The sequence below is a fragment of the Psammomys obesus genome, unplaced genomic scaffold, assembly GCF_907164565.1.
Source record: "Psammomys obesus unplaced genomic scaffold, mPsaObe1.curated_primary_1811, whole genome shotgun sequence".
In the NCBI taxonomy this organism is placed as follows: domain Eukaryota; kingdom Metazoa; phylum Chordata; class Mammalia; order Rodentia; family Muridae; genus Psammomys; species Psammomys obesus.
This window is the reverse complement of record NW_026596069.1, coordinates 509,095-525,686: the sequence shown is the minus strand read 5'-3', so window position 1 is coordinate 525,686 and position 16,592 is coordinate 509,095. Positions and strand designations below refer to the sequence as shown.

General features: G+C 39.6%; 2 protein-coding genes across 2 annotated transcripts; both read left to right on the top strand.

Moving 5' to 3' along the window:
• The first annotated feature begins 1,491 nt into the window (after positions 1 to 1,491).
• On the top strand, positions 1,492 to 15,815 carry Pura (purine rich element binding protein A). The gene has a single exon (XM_055625741.1). The coding sequence runs from the start codon at positions 1,497 to 1,499 to the stop codon at positions 2,460 to 2,462; it is 966 nt and encodes a 321-aa protein (XP_055481716.1). The 5' UTR covers positions 1,492 to 1,496; the 3' UTR covers positions 2,463 to 15,815.
• Igip (IgA inducing protein) lies at positions 15,482 to 15,815 on the top strand. The gene has a single exon (XM_055625742.1). It carries the CDS (start codon positions 15,482 to 15,484, stop codon positions 15,638 to 15,640), a length of 159 nt encoding a protein of 52 aa, XP_055481717.1. The 3' UTR covers positions 15,641 to 15,815.
• Positions 15,816 to 16,592: the final 777 nt, after the last annotated feature.

The following is a 16,592-nucleotide window of genomic DNA, read 5'->3' as shown; positions in this document are numbered from 1 at the left end:
AAGACTGATGGGTTAATTAATGGTCAATAATGGTTTGTCTGCACAAAATCCAAGAGATCTTCAATATTTTATTGGGGTTCGGGGGTTCTCTTTGATACTTTTAAGTTTCTGGGCGGAAGAGTAAAGGGATAAGCGAACCTGCTTTAATGAATCCCGTAAGGAACTGCGTTTCCCAGGAAATTCCTGACATTTTTAGTTCATGAATTTCCGAAAGCCTGATGGGGTTTTCTCCTCCATTCTGGGTCCTTCTAAAGAAGAGTGGGCTGGGGTCTGAATGCTCGGCAGGGCCTGGTTCTTCTGCAGAGCTGGCCGGCAACCCAGGCTGGGCTGAGCCCTAAGCAGGGTGCCCCCCTTCCCAAATCTCAGAAGGAGGGGGGGAGGCAGCCAAGCAGTCTGGGGGGGGGGGGGCTGGTTGCAGGTTTTTGGGTGAGCGTGGGTTTCCTTTTTTTTTAATTTTTATTTTTTGAGAGTAAGGGCATAGCCTACGGGAATAGGCACTGCAGGCACCCCGGCCCTGGTGCGGCTACTGTCCTCGGCCCAGCTCCCCCCGCTGGTGAGTGCGCCCGCCCGACTGTGCGGGGCTGCGGTTGGGGGGAGGGGGGAGCGGGATCATCTGAGGCCAGAGCCGCTGCCGTGCGCGGGGAGGGGGAGCGGCGGGAGCGAGGGGAGGGAGAGAGGAGGGACGGGCTAGGTGTCTGCTGCTCCGCGCCACTGCTGCTGGCGCCCGGTCTTCATCCCCAGCAGCCCCTTCTGCAGCTAAGGGTTTACCACCGCAGCACCTCTTTTTCCTCGCCTGCCTCTTCGGCCTCGGCTCTGCGGTAGGAGACAGCCCTGTCGGGTGGCGGGTGGCCCTGTCTGGGTTTGGGTCTGGGTCAGGCCCACAGGGGAAAAGGGGGCCGTGACTCGGTGTCCCCTCTGCATCCTACTCTGCTGTGCTACGAAGGCCCCTCCCCCACATCCTCTCTTTGGGGTCACTGGAAAGCAGAGCCAGGCCTGATGTCTGTGCTTAATACGGCATAGCCCCCGTTCCCCCCACCCCCCCGTCCCCATCCCCGACTTCACAAGTCGAGGCTGTTTAGGGTCTGGCCAACAGGGGTAGTAGCTACGGCGGTGGTGGTGGCAGAGGCTGCGGTGGCAGCAGAACTGCGACGCGGCGCTCCCCCCTCCAGAGAGGGGTGTAGGGCGAGGGCTGGCGGGTGGGCGCCGCCTGGCGGGCAGGCGGGCAGGGTGGCTGGCCTGGGGAAGGGGCGCAGTCACGTGCCGGCGGGCGGGTGGGCGCGTACAGTAGGGCGCCCTGCTACTGTACTGGGGAGTCAGTGCCCTGTTACCGGGTCTCGTCTGTCTCGTCTCTCCCGCAGATCTCGCGAGAGTGGCTGACTGGCTGTGGGGGTTGCGGCGGCAGCAGGCGGAGCCGGGGAGGGAAAGCAGCGGCGGCTGAGGCGACTGAGGCGGCGGGCGGAGCGGCAGGCGGCGGCGCGGCGGCGGAGCGCAGCATCATGGCGGACCGAGACAGCGGCAGCGAACAGGGTGGTGCGGCGCTGGGCTCGGGCGGCTCCCTAGGGCACCCGGGCTCGGGCTCAGGCTCCGGCGGGGGCGGTGGTGGCGGCGGGGGCGGCGGCGGCAGTGGCGGCGGCGGCGGGGCCCCGGGGGGGCTGCAGCACGAGACGCAGGAGCTGGCCTCCAAGCGGGTGGACATCCAGAACAAGCGTTTCTACCTGGACGTGAAGCAGAACGCTAAGGGCCGTTTCCTCAAGATCGCTGAGGTGGGCGCTGGCGGCAACAAGAGCCGCCTCACCCTCTCCATGTCTGTGGCCGTGGAGTTCCGCGACTACCTGGGCGACTTCATCGAGCACTACGCGCAGCTGGGCCCCAGCCAGCCGCCCGACCTGGCCCAGGCACAGGACGAGCCACGCCGGGCGCTCAAGAGCGAGTTCCTGGTGCGCGAAAACCGCAAGTACTACATGGATCTCAAGGAGAACCAGCGCGGCCGCTTCCTGCGCATCCGCCAGACAGTCAACCGGGGGCCCGGCCTGGGCTCCACGCAGGGCCAGACCATTGCGCTGCCCGCGCAGGGGCTCATCGAGTTCCGTGACGCTCTGGCCAAGCTCATCGACGACTATGGAGTGGAGGAGGAGCCGGCCGAGCTGCCCGAGGGCACCTCCTTGACTGTGGACAACAAGCGCTTCTTCTTCGATGTGGGCTCCAACAAGTACGGCGTGTTTATGCGAGTCAGTGAGGTGAAGCCCACCTACCGCAACTCCATCACCGTGCCCTACAAGGTGTGGGCCAAGTTCGGACACACCTTCTGCAAGTACTCGGAGGAGATGAAGAAGATTCAAGAGAAGCAGAGGGAGAAGCGGGCCGCCTGTGAGCAGCTCCACCAGCAGCAGCAGCAGCAGCAAGAGGAGACCACCGCTGCCACCCTGCTACTGCAGGGTGAGGAAGAAGGGGAAGAAGATTGATCAAACTGAATGAAACACACACACACAAACACACACACACGCATACACGTACGTGTACACACACACACACAGCCACACACAGAGAGAAAATATACTGTAAAGAGAGAAAAATAAAAAGTTAAAAAGTTTAAAAAAAAACTTTAAAACTCCAAGGGAGCACCACCCACAGAACCTCCACCAACTGACAGTTTCTCTTCTTGACTTGCCACCCATCGCTGGATGTTGTCCACTTTATCCACCATATAAAACAGTAAGCAGCTGCTAAAAACAAAAAACAAAAAATATACAAAAAGTAATAACATTATATGAACTGTGTTTCCTACTTGATTAAAAAATATAAAGAACTGAGTGTTTATTTCCCTAATTAACCAAGAACTTTTGTACACGTTTAAGCTATTATTATTAAAAGTGTTTGCAAAATGGTCAAGATTATAATATTGCTGAATTATATAAAAAGTCCTTTTCATGTTGAGCTAACATTTGACTTTAGCACAAAAAAAGAGATATTTTAGAACACGTAAAATAATATTTTTAGTTTTTCTCATTTTGTTACCAAATTTCAAACCTTACATGGAGGTTATTATAGTATATTTGACATCCTATATACCTGTGATTAGAGATGTGTATATATATGAGGGCTAGGCATGCTGTGTGTCTGAGCTTTGTCTAAATGTTATGCAGAAGTTTGTAGAGTTCAAGGTACGTAGGTTTAATTCATGCAAGGTAAACAATAAGTGCTCTCTTTTATACAATATGCATTGCATCTGGACCTTAAACATATAAAATGGTCAGTGAAACTTCTGTGAACATGAAGAAATTATTAAAAAAGGCATTTAAATGAAATTTGCTAAGTTGTGATTTTTATGGTTGGAACCAAAGTTATCCAAATAGTAAAAGAAAAAGGAGAAGGAAAAAGGAAATTTCCCATAATATTTTTCTGCATCTGTTTGCTTTGACCGAGTAGGTGTTTTGTTATTATTGTGTATATGAGATGTACTTGTATTGTTCATAATATATATTTTTTATTATGTGTAGAAAGATTTTAAAAACCTAACTAACGTGCAGCAATTTCCAGTGAACCTGTACTTGGGTATCAGGTAGTGAGTCTATTTGTGGTCACTAGCACTGTCTCCTAAACTTGTAAGAGGTCTGAAGCTATCCTTTGATTTTTGCCAGTGCTATTAACTTATGTAGACCTGTTTAAAAGCAAAGCAACACCATTATAGTTATCCTACTGAGCCATGGATACTGAGTTTCATTTTAAAAGTGAAAGCCAAGTTGGTGTATGTAAAGGATTTCCATGTAGCTGTGGTGCTAGTTATTACTGGCTACATTATATGCTAAGTGTATTTGTGTTCCCCAAGTGTACAAGCCTTCTGTCAAAAGTATGTTCTATTATCACTCATATTCAAAGTGTAGGGTATGAACACGCAAGCCTAGGAGAGCACTTTACCAAGCTGGTGTCCTCCACTGAAATTGTTTGTAACGATAGTCTCTTACAGGTTTTCATTTTAAGATGTTTGTGTGCTTTTAATTGACAACTAACTTCTTGCTGCTGTATAGTAAAATATTAATATATTTTTTATCATTAAACTGCTGCATGACTATCATCTTTGAGTGAAGAGAAAATGTTATAAAAAAAGATGCCTTAAATACAGTACATTTTGGTTTGGAATTCTGTAGAAAGTATTTTGGTAAAAAAAAGAAAAAAGAAAAAAAGAGGATCTTGGATCTTGTTTGACAGAGAGAGTTCTGGACATGCAATTGTTTCTTGGCAAATCCAGCCATCTAGATCTACCTGCTGTATGTAGAAGAAACCACCTGTAGGACTGGGAAGGTGTCAGTACCTCTCCCATTGGGAAGCATCAGCCTAGGAAGGCAGAACAGTTGTCTTTTTTGAAGGATTTTTTTTTCCCCTGCTGGCTCTTTAGGTTTTGATTTGATATTTTTAAGCTTTCTGGTTGAGTGTGTTGTCTTTGTTTTTGAGATCTACTGTATGTGTTGAATAACAAGCTATTTTCATTGTACTGTGCATTTTCCCATTGTTTGCTTTTCATATTCATACAATGTTAAATATGAGGTGACCGTACAATAGTTAGGAGTTTCTTTACTTACAAAATCACTGGAAATTATTAAATTGCTTTTCCCCTCCCCCAAGGTGCATTTTTTATTATTTTCATATAGTAAAGTTGAGCTTTTACAGTGCATAATGTGACATTTGGAATGCTTATCAACTGCATGTAAACATTAATAACCTGCACTTTTTGTCTTAAGGTTTGTTGAGCTGTTTTGTTCACTGTACTTTAACTGTGATATGGAAAAAGATTGCATTCTCCGTGCTGTTTCTAATTAGGAAAGAGAATTGCTTTGATTTTGTCTCTTGTTTACTATAGCTCTTTAAAGTTAAGCCTTGTGCTACAAGTTGTTGGAGTACTCCTAGATCAGTGTTTCATAGTAGCCAGCAGTCAGTAGTGCAAGTCAACAAAAACACAGCAAACTTAGGCAAAGTGTCCTTTCTTTGAGATGCAAGTTCTTTCCTGAGGTTTTCTTTAGGGTCAGCTACCTAAAGTGAACCTTTCTTACCTATAGACTTCAGATTCTGCTTGGAATCCTACCAGATCAAGAAGCACATGTGTTGTGCAGTTGTCTTTACACTATGACAGTTAAACACAATCTTACTAGGACTTTGAATCCATTGCCTGATTTATGGTCGTTGGGTTTAAAAAGAAATCCACATGCAGATCTTTTAAGACTTAAAAAGTGGTCATAGAGAAGACTGAGTGACTGTAAAGATGCTCTTTTTGTTTAAAGCATCTCACTTTCTCTCCCCATTGACCTCCTAACCTCCCCTTCCCTTTCTCCTGTTTCATCCTTCCCCTACATTTCCCCTCCCAGGTGCTCGGTACTTTACCAAGGTTCTATATTTCAGTGTATTCTGTTGGAGTCTCTTCTTGTTTTTATTTTACTAGTGGGTAGCCCCAGTTTGTGCTGAAAAGGGGGGAGGGTATATTTGACCATATGTGTTACTCATAGAAGACAGTATGATCAAATGTGCCAAAAACAAGCAAACAGAACTTAATTCATGACAAGTATGCCTTATTTTTATTGATCTGCTTTGTCTTACAATTAAGGTCCAAGAGCTTGGTTAAACTATGTTATTTGCCTAAGTAAAAAAAAAAAAAAAGAAAACTTGAAATGCATTGAAATATTGATGTTCTTTAAAATGAGAGACACTGTCAAGTAATTTTATCTAGAGATCAGCTACCAGATTTGAAGAGAGAGAGAAAGAGAGAGTGTGTTGGTTGTGGTAATGGTGATGGTATTTGTGGCTTTTTCTCCCCTTTTAAATCACCAAATCTTATTTTAAAGCTACCTTTTATTTGTGCCTATTTATCATGCTGATGTTAGAAGCAGCAGTCATCCAGCCACAGAGGGAGCTAGAGTTAACTAGCCAGAACCGTAGAAATTATATATGCCTTTGACAACAAAGGAAGTTCATAGGAAAGCCATGTTGGCTTTTCCTCCACTAGACACACATTGGAGGTGTATGAATATTTGCCAAATGAGAAAAAAAGACAAAGTAGTCAGGAAAGACAAACTTTTCCAGCTTCTCAAAAGCCATGGAAAATAGAAACCAAAACCAATGGGAAATTTAAGAGACCTTGAAAGTCTCACTTTCTAGTCCCGTGCAGGGGTTAAAATTTGACTCAAAATGGAAAGTCTGTCAATTTTTGTTTTTAAGCCTTTACGTCTAGAGATGGAGAACTATTCCAGTTTGATTTTTTTTTTTTTTTCAGGTAATGGAGAAAGCTGCTAGTGATTTTAACCCCTGCTGAAAGGAGACAGATAATTTTATTTGGGAGCAAATACTTATTGCCTTGAGAATAGCACTGTAATAGTTTATGTTAATTAGTCATAGAATAACCTTTATCCCTTTTGAGCTATGCAAATTATTAAATAGGTGTAAATTAGAATTCAATTAAAGAGAGTTGATTATATTGCAATCAGATGGCATTCACAAACTTAACTGGAGCATATACAAATAAAATCTATTAGTTTAAGAGTTTTTTTTTTTAACGTTGACATAAACGATATAATTTAGCTACCTGTTCTAAAATGCTGAGTACTATTAACATTGTATGATAGGTCTGGAAAGACTGCCTCCTTTTTTTGAAGAGAGAGATTAAGAATTTTTATAATTGTTTTTCATCAAATTTTAATATTTTTGTCAAGTTTTTAGGTATTTAATTTGTAAAAAACAGTTTGCTTTGTACTGGCATACAGATATTAGGGAATTGATTTTAAACTTTTTGAAGCCAAGTGATCAAGTACATTTGTAATAAAAGTCAATGGATCTCTATCAGTTGTACTCACTGTTTCATTTCTTGTTCTTATCAATGTAGGAATTCGTACCTTTTTCTGCAGGAAAATGGAGCTAGATTTGGGTGGAAGGGAGGGAAAAAAGATAAATCTGTTAGAAGAATCTGGGTGGGTTTGGTGGCCCAAGCACTTCATAATATCCTTACATGGGTTAAGATTTAGATCTTAGGAAAAGATATAATGTCATCTTTTTTCTTCCTGATTTTTTTAAATGGAACTTGATGTTTGGAGAAATTATCATAGTTTTGTTTCGTCGCGTTAACATTTTGTGTTTGGCAATGTTGAAACTTTTTAAACTGTGTTAACACAGTTTTCTCTCACAAAAATTTGGGTTAATCTGCCAGCCATGGTGACCCCATCATGGGTGTGGAATTATTTTTATCTTTACATAGCTTACCTTCTCTTTTCCAGTATTTCCATTAGCTTTTTTTTTTTTTTCATGTTAGACGCTGATAACGTACATACACAGATGATTTAGAATGGGGATTCCTGAAATTACTTGGGTAGCTTTCATAGCTCCACAGTTTGTTGTGGTTTTTTTTTTTTTTAACACAAAAGTGTAGTTTTAATATTTCTTTCCTCATAAAAAGTGAAATAGAAAATCAGTTTTCCCCTTTTTTGTTGTTTCTTGGATATCATTGAAGTTTTGTTTACTGTGTGAAGGAAAGCTAAGACAGGGACGTCTTCTGCACTTTAGATCCGAAACAGTGGGAGTATAACACTTATGTTGCTATCTCTAAATTCGAGTATCGCTAACTTAGAGTTCATGATTCGTTATGGAATACAATAAGAGATCTTTTTAATTGCTTAAGCAAATTTACTAGTTTTATGAGTTTGCTTTAAACTTTATCAAAATTTAAAACATTGTTTTCTTCATTGTAAGCCAAAAGTAGGCCATTCATAGTAACTATAAAACTAAAGTGATCACTGCTTAAAATGACTGTTTATCCAGCAGCATTAGCTACCATATAGCTCTACAGAGTTGGCGTGCATTTCTTGAGAAAAGCTGACTTAAAGATTTATGAAACCAAACCTAAATTTAAGGCCTTGGCTATTTGACAGGCTCTTTTTGAGCAGAAATTTCATTGTTACAGGCTACGTAATGATCTAAACTAGCATCAGCACAGTCTAAATTAGCATTAGTAGAACTTTAAGATTAAAGAACAAGCAGATGAAATATAAGAAATGTGGCTGGTTCTAAGCAGTTTGCCATCCTCCATCTACAAACTGACTACCAGATTTTGAGGGTCTAGGCAACTTACATTGTCAGAAAAGTTGAATATGGAAAATAGCCTCTTGATGGTTTTTTTTTTTTGTAAGAATTTTATAGCTATTCCATTTTTGCCTTCATGTTACGTTTTATGTCTCCTTTTCATTACATTTGATATCTTCTCCCTCCCTTTTTTCCTCCCTTCCTTCTGTTGTCTAGATTTTGTGAAAAATTGTACTGTGGATAGTTGTAGAATTGTGGTGGCAATCTTTTGTATAAAATATTTTATTGTTCTTGGAATCATAATATTTTTGTGCTTCCATGAATACACATTTTGTTTTTATTATTAATTTGCATAGTAATTACATTTTTTAGCATTTCGTGGGGGAAATTAAACTAATGAGTTTTAATTTTCTTGGTTTAGGATCCACTTTAGTAATTTAGAAGGCCTGTAAGGTTAAAGATCACACACTTGTGTGTTGGAATTGTGGAAATATTCTTGCTGGTGTGTATTTGGGTCTAAGATGTATTACTGTGAAAGGCTTCTAGGAGGATTTAAGTGACAGTTAAAAGTTACAGGACAGGTGACACTCGCTTGAGTAGCTCAGACAGTAATAACAATCAGGTAATGATTTACGCTCACTGATGTTAAGTCATACTCTGCTGAAATGGATTGACAGTTGGCAGTGCAGTTAGTTGTTGGTAGCTCTTGACCTCCTTGCAAAAGTACATCTGGCAACTTGACTCCTCCATTCTCCTTTCTTTATGATCCTGCTCATGGCATCTGAACTCCCCTCCTTCAGAAAGAAGTGAAATAATGACTCTTTTCTTTGAACATAGCTAAGTGATGAGCCAGAAAGATTTCTCTATTTTGAAGTAATTTGGCCTTTTTCTCCCCCTGATGGCTGTTTTTCCCATAGTCTTAATTTGAAGAGCATCTAAATGAGTGCTTGTTAGCAAATCTGGGAAATGGAGAGTGTAAGAAGTGTGTTTAAGTTACAGAGAACTGACACTTACTGGTTTGGAAATTGGAGAGCAGAAAGGATAAAGCTGTTTGTTTATGAATGGGGGTGTGAGAGATACAGAAGAGAATGATGGGAAGTAACGTAAGAGGAATTTTTTATTGGCCACAGAAAAAAGTACTAAGATGAACTCTGAATGGGAAGTGTTGACTAAGAACAGTGAGGTTGAGCTTCACTAAGGAAGTGTGAGTGGGCCCCTTGTTGGCTAAGAGAAAACTGATTGTAGCTATTTATGGTGATGATGATGGATGATACAAATCAGTTTTGGTGTGTGTGTATGGTGGTTTGAAGGTTTATGGTATGTCTGCTCTGAGCAAATTTAAGTAGCACAGTTATGAAATGGCAGCTCTTCTGGTCAAGACAGATTGGTGTTGGAAACGTACTATTTTGGGAGAAAAAGATAACAATTCACCCTTTTTCATTTACTATTTTTTTAAATTATCAGTGAAATTTGTCATCTACTATTTTAGGACTCTTGTCACAATGTAGCATATGTTTTCATTTTAAAATGATCCTTATAATCCACAAAAATCCACACCCAAAGATCCTTTCTTTATAGACACTTTAGCTTTTGGTCAATATGCACTTTTTAGAAAACAGTAAACCAGATACGGTCACTAAATTGCTATTTTAAAGTATCTTTTCTACTTCCTTTACATTTGTAGTCCTAGCAGCCGTCTAACATTGTGGACCTTAAGAAACCCTCAATAATAAATTTACAGAATTAGACAACATATCCCCTGAACTCATATTTCTATTTGTTTTCCTACTTTAACATTGTAGAATTCCCTGTAGTTGATGTAGACAGATGTTAATTATAATTTAATCTATCTCCCAGGTTCTTGTGTTCTTTGTAAGGTGAACTGACAGTGATTAGTTATCTGCTCTATAATCCCAGCAGTGTTTTAAATTATTTAAGGTAAATATTTGTTTTAAAAGTTGTATAATTTGAGTTCAGGTTGACTGTAAATTTGCTATACGTTTATTCTTAGAAATTTTGACACATTACTTTCAAGTTTCATTTTAATCAGATACCTATACATTCCTGTTAAGAATTTGTTTTAAAATAGCCAAAAAGGAAGTCTTGATCTGTCCTTGGAAGGTGTTTATTCTTTTCTCAAGTGTCAAGTTCATTAACAATAGTGGAGTAATTTTCTACATAACTTATTTTGCAGAGCTGGCACTTAGTATAATTTTCTCATTTTATTGTGTGTCAGATTTTAAATTATAGGTAACATACTCTAGTTTAAGTCTGTGCAGAGCCTTCTTAAGTAGCTCCTCCCTTAGGAATTGTTTAAAAGAAGTGAAGAACCAGTGCTTTAAATGACTGAGTATGAAAGGTTTCTTTGCGTCTAGGCAATGGAGATAAACGATAGCCCATTTCTATGCTGCATACAGTTGTTAGGGTTTGATAATAATGTAGGAAAGTGCAAAAGCAGAAAAGACTGTGTAAAAGTGGCCTATAAAATTATAATTTTCATTGTTGCACTATTTATCTTTGCACTTAAGTTTTTGGATATTAAAGACTAGTCACTTTCACTTTTGTTTCTATTCTCTTCTAATTTTTTGCAAAATTGCTTTCAATATCCCACCCAAAGTTAAACTCATATGCAATTACATACGCTTTATAAGGCCAGGAAAATATTTAATAATGTTAGCTATGAAACAGTAAAATTTGTTTTGATAATTTTTTCTTTATTTGCCCATAAAATTATTCATAACTGTGAGTTTTATTAAACGGTTTAAATAAAGTAAAAGCTTAGGATAGGAACTATGTCAATGGATATGAAATTGTGTCTTTGAGATCCAACTTCCAGCCTGGTATGGCCTGACTTTGGAGTGTTGATATATTTTCATAGTCAATGATATCCGAGTCTTACTTGGGGCACATGCTTAAGAAACTGAAAGTACAGTAGGTGGCAGTTCCCTCTTTTATGTAGCTTTCCATAAAGTTCATATAGTTTCTTTATGGTTTATGTCACATAACTGGTATTACATGAAATGACTGTTCCTTTTGAGAATTTAAGATTGACATCTTTTTGAGGAATGGTGACAGCAAAGGATACAGGACTTTCATTTAACCAGAGTCAGTCTTATAGCTTCCTTGATGTGTTCTACACAGAGAACAGAGAACAAAGAATGTACCTCTGAATGTGTGATGCTGTATTCAGTAAAAAGAAAAGGAAAACGAGTTTTCTCAATGGAACAGAGAGATGTATTTTTGGCTGGAATTGTTTTTATAAGTTACTTAATAATCTCATTTTTTATTCCTTCCCTGTAGCTTTTTACACATTTCATACTTAAAACCAGCAAGTAAGAGGCCTCTTTTCAGATCTGGTTATTTTGGAAGGTCTGGATGTTTTCTGGATGGGGGTGTTGATCTTGACATGTTCTGCTGGTCATTGTGGCTCATAATGTTTGCGAATTCTGTTGAAAATTCAGTGATATATATGAAATGAGAATGTCTTCTACAACATGGTGTGGATGTTTGTGGCTAGATTCCATGATGAGGCATGGTTGTGGAGCCTGTAGCCATGTTTTTAATTTCAGTGGAAAGTTTAACCATTCTCCAGATCTTAGGTTTATGTACAGGAATTGTGCCAGGTAGTTGTCTAAGTGTGGACCAATTTTGGAAATGAAAATTGACAAATGTGGATTTGACTCTAGATAATTCTGTACTCAAAACTACAAACTACAAGTGAAAGGCTCACATCATTAGAGTTACCTACATTTGATGGCCTTAGCTCTTTAAATGTGGATGACATTCAGCATTATATCTGTGAATTTCTTAGGAAAAGAAAAAATTCAGTCTTTATACCTTTTTTTGGAGGCTAAATTTACCATATATGGAAGTGAGAAAATTGTAGCAAGTGGCTTTATTTTTTTAATGGCGTTTAACTAGCCTAATTAATTCATTTTCCTACTTTTGAGTCACTTATTTCCCAAATATAAATAAAGGGAAAGATCAGCAACACCCGCCCAAGGCAATTTTTGTTGTGTGCCTCCACTTCCCAGTCCTATTGTACAGTGAATTACGGGTATCCCTCCTTTGTCCCTGTAGTGCTTTTTTTTTGGGGGGGGGTGTCACAAATACCTTTGAATATCTGATTAAAGTGATGGACCCTCTCCTTGGGGAAAAATGCACATAGTACAGATAATTTTGCTACAACCTCAGGGTCATCACTTACCTTTTGAAACCCAAGTTAGAAAATTTTGCTCTGAGCAAACTGTATAGAAAATTATTATACAAATAACTGATAAAATTAGGAGCTATTGGCTTAAAACATTTCAGATTGGAATTATTATCATCACATGGTGGCCCCTACTAGTGAAATGTGACATTGCAATTAGCTTTGTTAGACTTTATAACATCCAGATAGAAGGGAAAGAGAAGTAAAGTTCTGCGAGCTATTTATAAGGAGTCAGGTCATCTCCAGATATGGGAGCCATTCCTGGTTCAAGGTAGGGGGCAAGGTGCCTGACAAGTTTAGCAGGGTAGAGTTTGATAAACCACAATGCTCAGGATGCCAAGGGGTTAGCCATTATCTTAACCCCTTCCTCACCAAAAGATTTTAGTTTTGTCTGTTGGGGGAAAAAAAGATGGCACTAGGGAAAAATAAGTTGCCTTACAACTTTGCTGGAACACATCAGTTTGGTGAAGTATGGGACACTAGTATTATTTTTGAGAAGGTGCATAAAACCAAAGTAAATTATTCTCTATGTAGAACATTATTTACTAGTAACATTTGTTTGGGTGTATTAGCTTTGACAATTTTTACCAGTAAATAACTGCTTTTATTTAAAACTGGGAGTCCAGTTTACATATAGGATAGTTGATATATCCATCTCTCCCACATGTAAAGACTAGTCTAAAAGATTTATGCATACTTTTTACTTTTTTCTCTTGGTACCATGGGGTGGGGGTGGGGAGGACTTTGACACAACAACTGACAGATGTCTTCAAATTTAGAAATCAAGAAGCAGCACTTTAAGTCTAATTCCACACCATTTTAGTGCATGTATTAGTTTAATAATGATTTTTGGTGCATGCCTTTGGGCTTATTCAAAAGTGTACAATAGAAAAAGTGTATTTCCTTTCTTAGAAAGGAGATGTTTTTCTACTTTGCAACATGTGATTACAAAAATCTTCCTCTGTGGGAAGATTAACCATGTATTGAACTACTGAAAAGTATATATTTTTAGATATACAGAAGGAATCTACACGGGGCAGCATTCAGACCTATATAGAAGTCATAGCATTCTGTATAGGACCAAAAGGAAGAAACATTACACACTTAAACAGACTTTGTTGGGTAGAAATACCTTTCGATCTTGCATTGACTTCCAAAAAGAAAATGCCGCAGAAGTTTGCTGAAACTTTTGTTTGAATTTTCTCTGTCAGTGTATTTAGCCCAAATGCAACAGCTTTGGGTTAGCACAATGTAAGAATCAAAACACAAAACTAAATAGTTCAGTCTGGTTTGCCAATCCAGCTTGACTGAATAAGTAACCAATCACTTGCAAACTGAAAAACCGTCCAACTCCTCTAAGGTTTTGACAAAATAACCTTGGCTGATGTGGGAACACTCCCACTTTGGTTTCTGACCTGACAGCAAAGATTCATGCTTGACATGATTTCAGACCTGACAGTGTCTGTTTAAGGAGCCATGGTACAGTTTGCTAATTCAATCCCAGATACCTGTTGATTACCTGTAAGATCTAGAGTCAAAAGCAGCCAGCAGCCGTATCCCTGAGTGCTCTGTGCCCATCAGATAACGTGAAGTAAGCAGAGTTGGGACAGGTCACAGCTCTGAGGATTGACCTCAGATCAGAGCCCCAGATTCAAGAATTGTATCTGCTTTCTCGGGAGTCATTGAACTAATGTCCCACACTGCGTTACTTACAGTAGATGCTCTCCAAGAGGAGGCCCAGAGCACACATCCTAATTGTTCGTGGTACTCAGAGAGGGGGTGCTAACTCTGATGCCCTGGCCAAATTCCAGTTTAGGGATGTGGGTCTTCTTGTCATTCTAATTGGAAATGTGCATCACGTCCCATTTTTCCTATTGCTCTCAGTGCAAACTACACGAGTCTGTTCTTTTGTCCCAGTCCCAAGTCTCCAAGATACTGGTATTAAATGGGCCAGGTTCATGCCTTATCTTAATACACAAGAGTTGAAGAATGACGGAGCTTGGTATCAGGATGCCCTGTACTTGGAGGGTGGACTCTTGTGATGCTTGGGCATGAAACCTCCCCTCTTTTGGCATATGTTAGGGAATGTGCACTGGTTGGAAGCCTCCAACCATAAAGTTATGAGCTGAAACTAATTCCCCCTCTTTTCTTATAGCATGATGAGAAAGTCTGTTGGGTTTTCAGCAGTTGGGGAAGGCCGGAGTTCTGCAGCTTTAATCTGGGTAACTAAGGCTGGGTTGAGCAGGTCTTTGGTAAATTAACTGGGTTCTCAGATGCCTCAGACTCCGTGAGAAGTCATCATTATTTTCAATGGCCATGATAGAGTCCCCCTGTAGCCATTACTTTAAGATTACATTCAGAGTTGCTTTATTTTGAGCTTTTGTGTACACACAATCCCAAACTGGAAAAACTTAAAAAGGAATCCTGCTGTGAAAGGTATATATTACTCTAGATTTTTCTTACTGTAAATATTGTAAGATTGTAATACTGTCGATATTTTATTAACCAACAAATGTTAATCTATGTGAAATCAGACTTATTTTAAATGTGCTTCTTATTTACTGTGTGTGGTCCCTGTTGCTGACAGTATTAAGTTATATTCTGATGTAAGATTAACTTTATTAAAGAATGTAAACATTAATGTTTCCTTATGGGAAAACAAATAAAGTATAAAGAAGACAATTCTTTTCATTGAAATATACTGTGTATTTACACTTGCTAGACCCAGCACCACTTATAAACTTAGTACACTGTCCAGTTTCAGTTAACACAGCTGACACGGTCGTGCTCTGCTTGAAAGTCTAAGCCTTGGTGTTGTTGGAATATAAACAGTTTGTTTTTGTCTGCTGTGAATCACCTTGAAATTTCTAATCAAGTTTGTAAAATTTTTATAGTAAAACATTTTAATGACAATTTAAATTATCTTCTCTAAAGAATGGTCAAAACAATATCCTTTCAGAAATAGAGTTGCTCTTTACTATCTTTCCAAAATGACTTTGGTTAAATGGACCAGGTGTATATTAGTTAAAATCTAGGGCTAAGTTCTTGATATTCTTTTGAGTTTACAAGTTAATCCTTATTGGAGTTGTGCCAATATACAATAGAATATCATTAATTTGCACTGTTTGGGGACCCCATTTAAGAATGCTGAATTTTGCCAACTAAAAAGTAAGCAAATGCAATTTAAAACGTAAATTTGAGCATTCTGTGTTAAATATGTGCAGTTATCATATGAAGAAGCGCAGTGTGTTGGGCTGTAATATAACCATATTTGCTGTCATGTTCTCCCATCTCAGTGCTGGGAACTCACCATGTGGAAACCAAGCAACCGTGTTGTGCATCAGCCGGCTTGAGTTTGTTCAATATCAAAGCTGAAGCTAGCGAGGTCTGCTGTACTGCTTATTGAAGTATTGTGATTCTTTTAGGCATTGATTCTTACAAAATATATACTGTAACAGTATACTTTGTACAGATTTAAATTTTATTTGAAAAAAATGAAATAAAGTAGGCAAAAAATAAAGATGTTTATTTTTCATGTGACTACATAAACAGATCATCAGTCTTTTGTTTCAGTGATTTTGTGGGGGAGGGATCTGGTTGGCCCATTTGTTTTGTTTTACTTTGGGTTTTGGTCAGTGGAGACATCTCCAGGACCTTATAGCAGGTAGACTGTTTGCCTGCTGCTCACCATCAATTGTTTGCAGACATTAAATGTGTTCTCTCACACAGGAAAACCCCATTTTCTATTTTATTTTAAAACAAATTTATTTCGTTACAAGATTTTTGCGTGTGAATAGACTCCTGTGGCTTATTGGGTCAGCTTTTAATAACTTACCTGGTACTGTGATAGTTAGCCAAGCTGACACACCACAAAGAAGAGAGAACTCCCCCAAACCCTGCTCCTGTCCCAGGGAAGCCTTTTTTGTTTCAGATCTTAAGTTTGAAGCTGGTTTGGGGTCCTGTATGAGTTACAAGAGTCTGTGATACAAGATGAAGAGTTGAGCCTTGAAGTAAGGGCCTTTTCAAACTGCTGTTCTGTTCTGTGGTGTGGAATAAAGCCACGAAAACAGAGTGCAGGAGTGAATCCCAGGATACTTTGATTGGGACAGTCTAGAAGATTAGATGCTCTTACCACGGAGAACCACCTCAATTTTGAGCTCTGAGTAAAATTAAACAAAGGCTTCAGGAGCCTTATGGGTATATGTCCTTGGTTTTAGAAATTAGAATTTGAAATTCCACACGTGACAACCACACCTCATAAAAATAATGAAACTTTTATGAAAATCTAAAGCTGAGGGTGCCACTGTTTGGAAAAGATAGATGGGAT